We start from the raw sequence: 14,660 nt of genomic DNA, 5'->3' as shown, positions 1-14,660 counted from the left end.
AAGCTATATTTAACTAAAACTACTAGCGACTGCTTACTTTTTGACTAGAAAATAATTTACAGCAAAATAATATTTTATTTCTGTTTGTAAAATGTATTTTTGTATGCTTTTTTTCTTTTTTTTTTTGGTTAATGCCAATAACCCTGTTGGTGAGAGAGGTGTGTGTGATGTGCACTCTCACCCGTGTTGGAGCGCTGGATAAGGCTGGGTTTGTTATGACGCTGGGGGGCATCAGAAGTGGCAGAGGAGGCAGAAGGAGCATCACTCTGGGGTTCTCTTACCCCATCCATAGCCATGAGCACACTGGAAAGCTCCTGCAGGGGCATGTTTCCCAGCTCAGAGGAGAACGGACTTGGCGGGTTCTCCAGACACATCAGCCAGCTGGTGTTTCCTGCACACACACACACACACACACACACACACACACACAACGTTAGATACTTTATCAGTCAGTCATTTCACACTCATTTGTGCAATCGCTGATTTCTTGCATAGGATTTCTATGCCTGCTGTACAGACTTGAACAGAATGTTCTACTTTACGTTCTCATATTAAAGATACAGAAAAACTTCAGTAAAGTACTGTAACCATCTGCAGTTTCCACTTACAACCATCCACCCACAAACAAACCAGCAATGCATATCAAGGCAGACATCAAAATATCAATTTTATTTATATACTGCTTCTAACAATGGCCATCGTCACAAACCAACTTTACAGAAATTTGGATATAAAAATTAAAATGTACATTTATCCCTAAAGAGCAAGCCAGAGGCAATGGTGGCAAAGAAAATCTCCTTGAGGCGACACGAGGAAGAAACCTTGAGAGGAACCAGACTCAAGAGAACCCATCCTCATATGGGGAACACGGATTGCGCGATTATAAGCGATCATTCCACTTCTATAACTGTATACTACAGAGTCAAACAGTCCTAAGTGGGTTAAAAGGAACTTGAGTATGAGCATCATTAGTGTAACTTTATATCTATCGTATCAAACTGAAGTTAGCAACTGTTTAGTGATTGAGATTTGAGTGTAAACTGTTCTTAACAGTTGCTGTCTTTAGGCTATCCAAGAAAGAACATCCACAGCTACAACCCCTGGCAAAAATTATGGAATCACCACACTTAGAGGATGTTCACCCAGCTTTTTTACTTTATAGCAAACAAACAAATCACAGATATAAATTACTGACATTTTTTTTTATTAATGGCATGTCTTTTTCCAAATCAAGTAGAGGACAAAAGTATGGAATCACTCAATGTTGAGGAAAAAATTATGGAATCATCAACAAAAAAAAAAAACCCACAATTAATACTTTGTTGCTCCTCCTCTGGCTTTTATTCTTTGAGGCATAGACCTCACTAATGAAAAACAATATTCCCCATCAATCTGGTTCCAACTTTCTCGAATAGCAGTGGACAGATCAGCTTTGCAGGGTGGAGCCTTAACATGGACCAGTTTTTTTACTTTCCACCATAAATTTTCAATTGGATTGAGATCCAGACTGTTTGCTGGCCATGTCATTGAGTTGATATGCCTTTCCTGAAAAAAGCTTTAAAACTTTGCTTTGTGGCAAGATGCATTGTCATCCTGAAAAATTACTTCATCATCACCAAACCTATTTTCTACACATGGAATGAGAAAATGTCCAAAATTTCACTGTACAACTGTGCATTGACTGCTGAGGTAATGACTGCCATCTCCCCTGGTCCTTTACCTGACACGCAACCCAATATCAGAAATGAGTTGGGAAATTTGATTGTTTTCTTCAGGCAGTCATCTTTATATGTTTCGTTAGAACGGCACCAGACAAAAGTTCCAGCATCATCTCCTTGGCCAATGCAGATTCATGATTCATCACTGAATTTCACTTTCATCCAATCATCCACACTCCATGATTGCTTCTCCTTAGCCCACTGTAACCTTGTTTTCTTCTGTTTTGGTGTTAGTGCTGGTTTTCTTTTGGCTTTTCTATATGTAAATCTCATTTCATTCAGCCGGTTTCTTACAGTTCTGTCACAAACATTGACTCTTGTTTCCGCCCATTTGTTTTTCATTTGTTTTGTTATGCATTTTCTATTTACCAAGCATAGTGCTTTGAGTTTTCTATCCTGATGCTTTGACATCTTCCTTAGTCTGCCTGTATATCTACCTTTCATAACCTTCCCATTAAGTTTATACTTGCAACAAATTTTAGACACAGCTGACTGGGAGCAACCAACCTCTTTGGCCACACTCCATGTTGAAATTCCTTGTTGAAGGAGTTTTATAATCCTTTCCATTGTTTCAACTGACAACTCTCTCATTGGAGCCATGTTTCCTTTCAATTAGCCAAGTCCAACAGCCCATTAAAGTGTGTAACTTTAAATTTTTTTTTTTATTTTTACCTTTTAACTGCTGACTTATTAGCATTTTTAGACTTGTCCCAGTATTTGTTTAGAAATGGAAATTAAAAATTGATTCCATAATTTTTTTCTCTACTTGATTTGGAAAAAGACATGCCATTAATAAAAAAAATGTCCTTGAATTTTTTTTATGTATATTTCACAAAGCCAGAATGTTAAGCTATTGAACAAAACCTTTTTTTGTGTCATATCTGTGATTTGTTTGTTTGCTATAAAGTAAAAAAGCTGGGTGAACATCCTCTAAGTGTGGTGATTCCATAATTTTTGCCAGGGGTTGTATCTTTATGGTGATCTGTAGGCTATCCACCCAGAGCCATCTTCAGCAGCAGCAAGTGAATGAGGCTCCAAGCAGACAGCACACAAACATCCCAGTTTATCAAATCACTCTATGCCCATGAACCCTACAGATCAGCGCCTTTACCCAAGGAAAAAAGCTTATTAACAAAAGGCTTGACTAAACAAATATGTTTTCAGCCTAGGCGTAAACACTGAGACTGTGTCTGAGTCCCTAACACTAATTGAAAGGCTGTTCCATAACTGTGGGGCTTTGTAAGAGAAAACTCTGCAAACAATTATTACAGGTACCAACAAAGAGCCTGCACCTTTTGATCGAAGCAGATCATAAATGATTAAAAGTTCACTCAGGTACTGCGGTGTGAGAACATTCAGTGCTTTATAAGTCAATAGTACTATTTTATAAAATTTTGATGTAAAAGCAGCAGTAGGTCAGGCTAATTAAAATTTTCAACATAAAGATCATTAACTAGCACTATTTTTGTATATGCTGTAAAATAGATTAAATCTATATATTACTGAAGCCAAATAAACAAACAAACACACTTTCATGAAATTCATCTAGAATCTAAACACTATATCTGTAATACTATAGGGATGGCCAACTTGGACAACTGAAATCATTACTTTCCTTAGCACGCTTTTAGGCAAACTTCAGGCCTTCACCCACCAAAGTTTAGGCGGGACTGAAAATTGGAACTTACCAGAAAATTAATTAATTGCTAATGATAATATAGTTCCGTTTAGCTCAAAAGCAAAATAAATAAATTAATAAAAACTTTGGACACTAAACAGGCCTTGGCTGATCAACCATAATTGGGATAAAAGGGAAAACTTTTGCTTGAAGGTTTAGATGTCACACTTCATTTCAGAGAAGCATGAACATGTCCAACCGCTTAATTGGCCCTTATTAAGGCTAATTAAGATGGCCCCTCAGGCTAAATAAAGCCTCTTCTTTTGACAGCCATGCTTTGAGTCTGCAATTAAAAACATCATGCCATGTAACTGGCTGCAGTCTATATTTATCACCTGACACTGGTGAATAAGATCAATGCTCTAGAAGGAGCTCTTGCCTTTCCACATTGGTACACTTTAGGATAAGTGGCTTATGTATTCAGACTTTTCTGAACTCCTCTTCCCATACACCCGCTTTGGGTCTCCTATTGAAGGCTTGTCACATGTAGAAATATCTAAATTATCAAATTAAATTTGGAGCATCCATTAACATTTTCTCCACTTGATTTATTTTAGGAATTTGGTCATACTGGCTTGATTCCCGACTTGCCTGTACCTGGGGCTTGTTGTGGGATTTGTACTTGTCTGTCTGTACTTGAGACTTGATTCAGGTCTTTGTACTTGGGGCTTGGCTTCGGACATGCCTGCACTTCGGGCTTGATTTGGGACTTGTTTTATCTGTTCTGGGGACTTGATCTGGAATGTGTTGGTTTGTACTGGTGGCTTGATCTGGTACTTGTCTAAGGGGCCATTTACAAGACAACGTTTCCAGCCAAAAACGGGAAACTTTATGTGTTTTACTTTTAACGGCGTTTTGGGGACCGAAAACGCATATTTTTGAAAACGGGTTTCAAAGTGCAAGTTTTGAAAACGCCGCCGTTATCGTCTCCATGTATCATCTTCCCAATACGGGAATCTTTGAAAACAGTGACGTCATGCGCGTGCGTAGTAGGTGTTCGGTATGTAGACATGCGCAGTACATGTCTATTGTAAAGGCAAGCGCGAACAAACATACACAACAATGGCGGAGTACATGATAGTGTTGTTGCTGCTCAAGAGTTTGCTAATGCTTCTTCAGCAAAGTGTGGATTTACTTCACCAATATTACAAGCAACTAACAAGGTGACGGCGCCAACTACTGGCCTGGCAAACGTAATACGGCGTTTTTGGCCGTTATCGCGGATATGTGTAAACAAGAATCGTTTTGAAAACGTTGTCGTGTATACATGAAACTTTTTGAAAACGCAAGAGAAAAACGTTTCCGTTTTTGACTACATCGTTGTCGTGTAAATGTGGCCTAACTGTATTTGGGGTTTGATCTGGGTCTTATCTGGCTGTATTTATGTCTTGATTCAGGACTTTGCACTTGGAACTTGGCCTGGGACTTATTTCTCTGTACATGGGGCTTGATCTGGGATTTTTTTATATCTGTACTTGGGGTTTGATTTGGCAGTTGTTTGGCTATACTTGGGGTTATAATCTTGGACTTGTATGTTCTTGGGGCCTGATCTGGGACTTTCTCCATCTGTACCTGGAACTTAACTTTAGATTTCTGTATTTAACTTTTTAGATTTCTTTACTAGGAGCTTGACTTGTTACTATAATAATAATAATAAAAAACCAAATTTAACAGAGACAAGACTGTGGAGGCATTCCAAATTTACTGCACATGTGCATGCACACACACACACAAACTTGTATCCTTCATGAGTCATGGTCTAGTGCTATTTTTCAATGACTTCACTAACAAGTCAGGAGAAACCAGATGCTGTGAACTTGAATCTGCACACACAGCTGCTGGTCACATGATAACACATTCATACCGAGAGAGACAATACCACAGAGATGCTCAGTCACATGGTCACACAGAAAGAGAAACACCCACACACGCACCCACACCCACAAACTCACAAACTCATACACACACACATACATACACACATACATCTGTATGTGGCAGAATAACTGAGGAGACAGAGAGAAAACCTGTAAGGGTAATACAGAGATAGAACTCTCACGAGAAATTAGTGTGTGTGTGTGTGTGTGTGCGCGCATGGAGGTCAAATTCTGGAAAAACACAATTGCATTGACACACACACACTCTCTCTCTCTCTCTCTCTCCCTCTCTCTCTCTCTCTCTCATATACACACACACATCCAGAGGAATATAAAGAAAAAACATGAAGGGAGAGTGAGCAGGAAGAAAAACAAAAGAAAAAAAACAAAAGAGCAAGGGGACAAACAGATGGGTGTAATGGGCCAAAAAAGAGGAAATGTTATTCCGTGTTTATTTTGTGTGTAACTTTAAAGAGGGAAACTGCAAGAGAGAGAGAGAGAGACTGGGGTTGAGAAAGTGTGTGAAAGAAGTCAGAAATGAAAAAGAGATAAAAGGGGGAGGGAGGGTAAAAGTGAGGAAAGTGTATATTTGCTGAAGAGATGAGCAGATAATACTCTGATGTGTCTGCATAAAGTTTCATTTGATCAGTTAAAAAGGGTTTTAAATTCACAGTATAACAGTTTAGCAATAATTGGTAAGTTAGCCAGCTTTTGCTAAACTTTAGATTAACTCTTAGTCAGTAGTATATGATACTATGAAGACATTCATTTTTCTGCAAGTTAATGTTACATAAGTAAGAGATAAAACACTCAGTGTGATGCGTTATCGCCCCGGAATTAATTTTCCTACAACAGAAGTTTATAGTTTTACCTCTAACTGTTAAAGTGCTGACAGTGGAGACTCCTTCCATAAATCAGCAAGCAATCCCCTAACAAGGACATTTGCTCCAACACACACACACACACACACACACACACAAACGTGCAGTTTCTGACCTGATGGTCTGCGTATAAAGATCTGTGCCCAGCCCTGAGTGAGCACGGGAACGAACTCGGCCAGGCCGCTCTTGTCTCGGAGGGGCGGAGCCGCATGTGAGGAGGAAGAGGCGGAGCACTGTGGGAGCTCGTCATCCCCCCGAGGACAGTTCAGACCTTCCAAGGGAGAGCCGAATTCACCCTCAGAGGGAGAAACCAGGGGACTGAGACTCTGCACCGCTCCCGCACGCAGGGCATGACCGCCTGAGAGCACACACACACACACACACACACATACACAGAGAAAGAGAGAGAAAAAGAGAAAGATAAAGAGGAAGTGTTACTTCACAACCCAACACAAACACCACATGGCTTGTCCCACAGTTAGAAACAAACAGCTATCTGGAACATCGGCGCTGTGTTTACCTCCACAATAAGAACACGATAATTATCATATTTGGGCAGTAAGATTGTTGAGGCGGTCGTATAAACTACGATATTTCATATCTGATTTCACGAAAACGGAGTGTAGCCCAATAATCAGGTTATTTACTGCATGTAGACTGACTGCCTAGTCTGTACTGAATAACAATCATAGTAAATATAGCCGCAAGAGGCGATCTGAAGGGTCCGAGCACCACTGCAAATTTATTTACACATCACACTAAAAAAGCCCACAGATACAACAGATAAATACTGTTCAAATTTCATGATGGCAGTTAAACGCTAACCCTGTCAATCGCCTGATGAAACGCGATTAGCCGAATGCCGCCATCTTATTTAGGTAACGCAGTCATTATTAGAAAGCGACACACACTGGCACAGCAGTACAGCACACCAAAAATTCAGCTCGATCGGAATTACAGTGCTTGGACCCCGCACATCGCTTTTCAAGCTAAAACCCTAGTGTCTACCAGATTCCTCAAACGTCTCTAATCCACTCTAAGATCTCACATGCCTTTTAAACGAGCAGCTGCAATAAAATAGTGAGCATTTAAACAGACTCACTGAGAGAATGTGTGTGTGTGTGTGTGTGTGTGTGTGTGTGTGTGTGTGTGTGTGTGTTACCAGACATAGAGCGGACTCGGATGCGTGTAGCTCGACTCAGCTGTTGGCTGGACTGAGACTCCAGTTTGGCTGGAGCTTCCTTCGTTTGTCTCGTATGTAGAGTCGGGTCTGACCTGCAGGGTACATCACACACACACACACACACACACACACACACACACACACACACACACACACACCACAGTGTGTAAACTCTTTCTCTGTCATGGTGTGCACGTCTCTCTGTATCCGTGTGTGTGTGCGTGTGTGTGTTACCGGGTCATCTCTCCTCCCCCTGGTCTCTCTGCCGGGTCGAGGCCCAGTAAGGTCTGGGTGCGTGAGCCGCCGCTGGTTGTTATGGTAACCAGCTTGTTACCCACCAGCCAGGTCATGCTGGGGCCACCAGCCAATAGGAACTCAGCAATGGGAGACCTGCAGACACATCACGAGACAATAAGAGACACTGCAGCCATTGCCCCACACTCGCACACTCACACACACACACACACACACACCTCTTGGGCAGGGCGGAGAAGTTAGAGAAGACGTAACGGGCCATCATGTCCAGGCAGGTTTCTGTGAGCTCCAGGTGAACTATCTTCAGCGTGTCGTCCGCCTGCATCACGGCGTTCTCATCTGCGGAGCCCAGACTGCATGTCGTAGTGGACGTCTGCATCCTACACACACACACACACACACACACACACACGTTCAAACAGGTCAAAGGTGAAACGTTAATTCAGTCCAAAGCTCTGATTCAACACAAGCTGAAATCTGAGAGCGCATTTAAGCAAAGTCCTGCTTCATATGGAGCTGATTCATATTTAAATTAAAATTTATCTATTTAAATCTCTTGTTGATTTCAGCCAGCACTGATTCGGACTTTTAATCAGCGAATGAAGATGCACTGACCGCATGCATGCACACACACACACACACACACACACACACAGTGAGTAAAACCACACACTAGTGATGGGTGATACATCATGATACACAACCTTGGATGATAATTTTTATAAAACGTCATTATTACATAATAAATTTTTATTAAAGTCTCTGTAGAATAAACGTGGCCGTGTCCTCAATGATAACAGTGATCAGTTTTAAACACTGTAACTTTGGACTGAAATTGTGTTAGACGGAATCTATAATTTGATTTTGAAGCATGATCGATGACAAATATTTGTCGTTTTCCCAAACAACGCATGTGTAATAGCTAGCTCGACACTTGGCTAATTTAAAACGTTTTCCAAAAAAATAACAATAAGGATCTTTGCTGTTGTTACAACCACATCTTTAATAATATTTAGGTAATTTGAGTAATTTAGCTAGCTAATGTACACATCATAGTAACAGCTAGCTTGAAAAAAATAAACAAATACCTGGTATAGATTCTAGCTAATCGCATCGAACAATTAGGAAACGCCAATGTTTGTTCTGCAGAGACACGTTACATTACTTCAGAGTTTTGTAAAAAAAAAATCATTTACGTTAAATTAATTACGTTTGCATTTTTTGGAACAATTTTGGAGCAATTTTCCATCTCTATATCACCCACCACTACAGCACACACATCCTCCATGCTCTCTACAACCACGTACAAGTTTAGCAAATATCGCAACTATACTCTCGTACGAAAGCCGGGACTTGGTCTATGAGGAAGTAAAGGTTTTTCAATTTTCTGAAAATCAAAGCCTTTTGCTAAAGAAAAAAATCACACACTTTAGAGCACATTTTAAAGAGTGTTGACGTTTATCAACGTATCAATATCGAATTTCCGCACAGTGATAACTGACTAGCCTCATCATGCTAGCTTTATTTTGTCTGATTTCACAAATGCATGTGTTTTTGCATGCGATATCTGTTTACGAAGTTCTCCAGCTTAAACTAAATTGGAATAAAACACAACGTGTGTGACGTAATAGGAAACTAAGGAAGTGTTTTATTCCTCTTACACCGTGGCAATTTCGCCAATGATTATAGGCTTAAAAAGAACATTTTGAATTTTTACCCGTTTACTGTTACATTTAATGTTGTAGATATTCCATAATAAGTACATATCTATTTCATGTATCTAACATAAATTTTATTATCTGAATCATTTCTAATATACAATCACAAAGCTCCACCTTCAAACTTTAGGCCACACCTCCTTCCTGTATCTGATGTTGGTGTGGAGTGACACCAAACTCTGCAAAGAGGATGATCAGGATGGAGCTACGACGGAGCTGTTTTCAGTTCTAAGACGTCCTTTTGTTCATGTTTATAGAGAACAGTGTTATACACTGTCATAAAGCACATTTCGTCAGCTCCAAAATTATTGGCACCCTTAGTAAAGTTGGGTAAAAATCTTAAGTTGGGAAAATGTCTTAATTAGCTTAATCGCACAGAGAAATTAAGTAATATTATTCTAAGGGAATTTAAAAAAAAAAAAAAAAAAACGTCTCATAATTATAGGCACCCTTGTATGTAGTACTGTATATTTCAGGACTTTTCCACGATACACGATAGGTATCATGACACAGGTTTCCTAACAAACCAGTGGAGATGCATTTAATAATAAACCTTTAAAAAAAATTACTGTGGTGACTTTTATTTAATGTCTACAGAATCAATTTTTAAAATCTGTAAACACCAACCTTTTACAAATATTAAATCAAATTTGCTTCCAGAGTTTGTAATTGCTATTTATAAAAAAAAAAAAAAAAAAAAAACCTCAAAGAATTTATAAAAGATATCACAATATCAGTATCAAATCATCAAGCCCTAGTTACATCTAGAGGAAATTAGACATGACACTCCAGCTAAACACATACCAAGTCCCAGCTTTCGTTTATTAATTTCAATCATACACACCACAGTGTGTGAACCGAGCAGCTATCACTTTTTTTTATACCCCACTGAGGAAACTTCAAAGTGCAGAAAGTTTCTCCAGGAGTTTTATGTTAGAAAGAAATGTTTTCCAATTACAATCTCATCTCCTCATCCTGCCCAAGACCTCCAGCTGGCACTCGCGCTCTTCCGACAGAGAGAGTTTGCTCGAGGGAGTTCATGATAGCTGCTCGGCCTCTGCGATCCTCCCCTAATGGATCTCAACAATCTAGCGAGTCCTCTCTCTCTCTCTCTCTCTCTCTCTCTCTCTCTCGCCCAAGTGTCATCATTCGCTCGTCACAATAACAAACAGATAATGTTTCACCACTCACCCGCTCTCTGAATAAAGTGTAAACAATTTGTGCTGAGAGTTCGCTTAGAGAGACACACAGGAAGCACAATATCTCTCCCGTCACAGACGTAGATTGTGAATTCAATTATTTTTATCTTTTGGCAGGAAGAAGAGGCAGCCGTATCGACACGTACGGCTGGGGTATGATTAGGACTTTTTGTTGCTGCATAAAACACCATTCGTGCAATGCAGAGACAAACGAACACAAACACCAGCCTCGGAATATAGATTCAGAGACGGAAAAAATTACACACAATACCTGGGTTGAGCAGTAATCCCAATTCCGACACACACACACACACATACAATGTGTGTTATCACAACCTTAAAAGTAAAAGTGCCAAAAAAGGCAACAAAAGAACTTTTTTTTTGTTTTGTTTTTTAAATCCACCACATAATAGAACCATTTATGTTGGGGATTTTTTTTTTTTTTTTTGGTTCTCTTGAAAGATCCATCAATCAAAACGTTCTTTGGGAAACCAACAGCAGTTCTTTGAAGAACCTTTTCTGGAGCCTCTATAGATCTAGATATCAGTTCTCTATACTCTGAAGTAACTAATCAGGATTCAGATCCATCAGTCCAAATCAGAGTGAAGCTGAAACTTCTGGTTTGTTTACGGTTTGGTTTGGTTTCACACTACACGTACTACCCAGAAAGCCGACGACACATTGGCTGAGGGGTGTGTAGGGCTGAAAACATCCTCCTAAACTCTTTCATTCGTTGGTTAGAAATACAGCGAGGGAAAAACCTTTAGCAATTGCTCGCAGAAATGAAACTTACCCGAGCATGGAGCACACTGATTTTTTTTTTTTTTTTTTTTTTTTTAAATACTGTCATAAGATTCCATTTAACATATGATCATGGCGAGGTGTGATTTCTACCCCCCGGCTATGATTCAGGGGCAGGTACAGGCTGTTTGTGGGGCAGGGGCAAAAAAGAAATAAAGCCACTTCATCTCATTTTCAGTCATGTAGAGGATCTCAGCTCGTTTCGTCCACTGGAATGGCACCCATTAGCGCACTTTCACAGCAATTTTTTGACCATGAGGACACTGGTTTGAGCCTCACTGGTCAGAATTGGGAATTTTCCTGCTAATCGAAGTCTGGATTTGATCAGAAGGACACATGCCTGAATATTTAAGTGCCCTTGCAATGAGGTAAACGGATATTTCGGATATTGGTTTTAAACTGACAAATGGAACAAATGGAAAATATGGTTAAACTGAAGGTCTCCGGGAAAAAAAGCGGGTTGTATTAGCGTTTTTATTTCCCCTCTCGGTGTGTATTAACGCTCTGACTTTGGCCTGATGCCACACTGCCCCCTGTAGTTTACAAGTCATACTGACATGCTCTTACTGTATAATGCTGATCTCATTCTGGTCAATTTAAACAAAATGTAGCTTCATCTCGAACGTAGTCCACCAGCCATGACGTGTTTTTGGCGCCTGAAGGCTGATTATGGATCTAAATGCATATTTATTTATTTATTTTATGGAAAACTAAGTGGCTGTGACGGGAGAATGAAATTTAAAGCAGAGCAGTTGGTGAAACATTTTCTGCAAAGTCTGCCTTAAACTCAGAGATCACCCCTTAATCAAACACCCATATGATGGTCATGATGTTCAATCTGCTTGGATTATAAAAGTAAACAACAACAACAACAACGACAACGACAAAAAAAAAAACCCTAAATGGTAAAATGAACACCAGGTACTTTACCTTGCTCAGAGAACAGAGCATGTGACTGATGTGTTTTATGGTAGTGGAAAGGTTTCATATGGAATCAGTGAGGAAGAAAAAATAAAAAAGCCAGAGACAGGCAGCAGGCATAGCGGGGTGGATTATTATACGAGCTTCCCCTGGCGTGTCAGGCAGGAAGTGCACGGCTTTTCAACCCTGTAATCATCACTCAGAGTGTGAAGCCTGTCATTGGGTTTGTTTTTTTTGTTTTTTTTTGCGTGGCTGTCAGTCAGTGAAATGCCCCGCCCACTGTTCGCTGTGCATGCCTCCTGTGTGCGGCTGGCCTGGTTCGTACGTTCGTCAGTGAGCCAGAACGAAATCATTGCAAAAACACATATGCAAAGAATACAGACACACAAAACAAGCAAAGATCAAAGAGGGGAAAAAACATCATAAATTAAAAAAAAAAACATAGTGTTAGAGCCAACAGGAAGCCACGTCAGTGTAAATCATTATTCAGCACATGCAGTAAATAAAAAAATGACAAGGAAATGAGAAACAAAGCCTCCTCCAACATGCATCTATCCCACCCCATGATATTCAACCATAGTAACCGTATCCCATGGCAACGACCCCTGAACTCCATTCCATTTCATTCCATACCATTCCAAGCCCCTCCCACAACCCATAAAGAACTCATTCACAAAGAATGTAAGGCAGCAAGAACTGATTTTCTGTGGAAAGGAAGTGATTTTAGTTTTTGTTTGTTTGTTTGTTTGTTTGTTTACGATGATTACCCAGAATGCTCTACCTGCGCACCGCGTGCTCGGAAACGCTGATGCTTCGGGAACGGAAGGCGTCCATGGCTGACAGATCTTTCAGCTCTTTAACGGGGGAGTTAGCGCTCTGGCTCTGCTTCGCCACTTTGGCAGTTCTCAGACTGCCACAAGGGGCGTGGCCACAGTTTTCAGGAGGGGGCGGGGCAGGTGAGGGACAGGTTGAATCGGATTGGCCGATTTTTTGGGGCACGTCAGAACGGTCCACAACGAGGTCAAGGTCAAAGGTGGAGAAGGTGGTGGCAGCCAATCAAAGGACAGGGACCAGCGGCGTCGGTGACCCCCGAAACCACACCCACCACACGGCCCAATCAGAGGAGGGGGAGGAGCCAAACAAGGAAGTAATAGGGAAACAATAAAAAAAAAAGTAACTTGGTCAGCAGCGCAGACTAAACAAAGGAGACAGGAAATGTGTAGAAAAACAGGGGGAAAGAAAACTAGAAAGAGAGAGAACACAAAGATAAAAACACACAAACAGAGCATAAAGTAGGCAACTTTCTTAAAACAAAAAAAAAAAGAAAGAAAGAAAAGAAATTTAGGAATTAAAAAAGGAATCTATTAATAACAACAGAATGCAGAAATCTAAAAGGGAAGAGAAGGCAGATTCAGCAATGATCATTATTCTGAAAATCAACAGTACAGCACAACAGAAACTCACAGTGAGAGCCAAGGGTGTGTGTGTGTGTGTGTGTGTGTGTGCGTGTGTGCGTGTGTGTGTGTGTGTGTCTTTGAAGAAGAAACAGAGATGCAGCAAATAAAAACACAACACATGAATCATCAGGAAGTGTGATAGTAAGCTGTGGAGTTGGAACAAAGGAAATCTGGCCTTTTGTCTCGTCTCTCCAGTGCTGAGACACAACGCTGAACTGATAGTGACTCACGCTGCAGACGCTTTCATCCAGCGCATCTCACGGCTCCTCACAGCATCTCACAGCTTCTCACAGCACCTCAGCAACTCAGAGCATCTAACAGCACCTCACAGCTTCTCACAGCACCTCAGCAACTCAGAGCATCTAACAGCACCTCACAGCTTCTCACAGCACCTCAGCAACTCAGAGCATCTAACAGCACCTCACAGCATCTCACAACACCTCCTCACAGCACCTCACAACACCTCCTCACAGCATCTCACAGCATCTCACAGCACCTCAGCACATCTCACGGCATCTCACAGCTCCTCACAGCTCCTCACAGCACCTCAGAGCATCTCACAGCTCCTCACAGCTCCTCACAGCTCCTCACAGCTCCTCACAACACCTCAGCACCTCAGAGCATCTCACAGCTCCTCACAACACCTCACAGCATCTCACGGCACCTCACGGCACCTCAGAGCATCTCACAGCATCTAACGGCTCCTCAGGGCTTCTCACGGCACCTCACGGCATCACAGAACACCTCGCGGCACCTCACAGCTCCTCACAGCTCCTCACAGCACCTCAGAGCATCTCAGAGCACCTCAGCACCTCACAGCACCTCACAGCACCTCACAGCACCTCACAGCACCTCACAGCACCTCACAGCTCCTCACGGCACCTCACGGCACCTCGCGGCACCTCACAGCACCTCACATCTCCTCACAGCTCCTCACAGCTCCTCACAGCTCCTCACAGCTCCTCACAGCTC

At 41.2% G+C, this 14,660-nt stretch overlaps 1 protein-coding gene across 9 annotated transcripts in view; it reads right to left on the bottom strand.

Moving 5' to 3' along the window:
• tsc2 (TSC complex subunit 2) overlaps positions 1 to 14,660 on the bottom strand; it is a 47,729-nt gene that overhangs the window by 13,380 nt on the left and 19,689 nt on the right. For 7 of the 9 annotated variants that reach the window (XR_008301037.1, XR_008301038.1, XM_053229939.1 and 4 more), the window contains exons 26-31: positions 13,013 to 13,141; positions 7,811 to 7,972; positions 7,572 to 7,727; positions 7,317 to 7,429; positions 6,270 to 6,512; positions 182 to 391 (exon numbers count right to left, since the gene is read on the bottom strand). Coding sequence is in view for 7 of the 9 variants with exons in the window: in XM_053229939.1 (XP_053085914.1) it covers positions 182 to 391; positions 6,270 to 6,512; positions 7,317 to 7,429; positions 7,572 to 7,727; positions 7,811 to 7,972; positions 13,013 to 13,141 (1,013 nt within the window). In the remaining 2 variants the exon portion in view is untranslated. The remainder of the gene's footprint in view (positions 1 to 181; positions 392 to 6,269; positions 6,513 to 7,316; positions 7,430 to 7,571; positions 7,728 to 7,810; positions 7,973 to 13,012; positions 13,142 to 14,660) is intronic. The other 2 variants (XM_053229945.1, XM_053229946.1) reach the window with 1 other exon arrangement.

The sequence above is a fragment of the Pangasianodon hypophthalmus genome, chromosome 26 (assembly GCF_027358585.1).
Source record: "Pangasianodon hypophthalmus isolate fPanHyp1 chromosome 26, fPanHyp1.pri, whole genome shotgun sequence".
Classification (NCBI taxonomy): Eukaryota; Metazoa; Chordata; class Actinopteri; order Siluriformes; family Pangasiidae; genus Pangasianodon; species Pangasianodon hypophthalmus.
The sequence above is the reverse complement of the archived record's forward strand: the minus strand, read 5'-3'. Positions and strand labels throughout refer to the sequence as shown.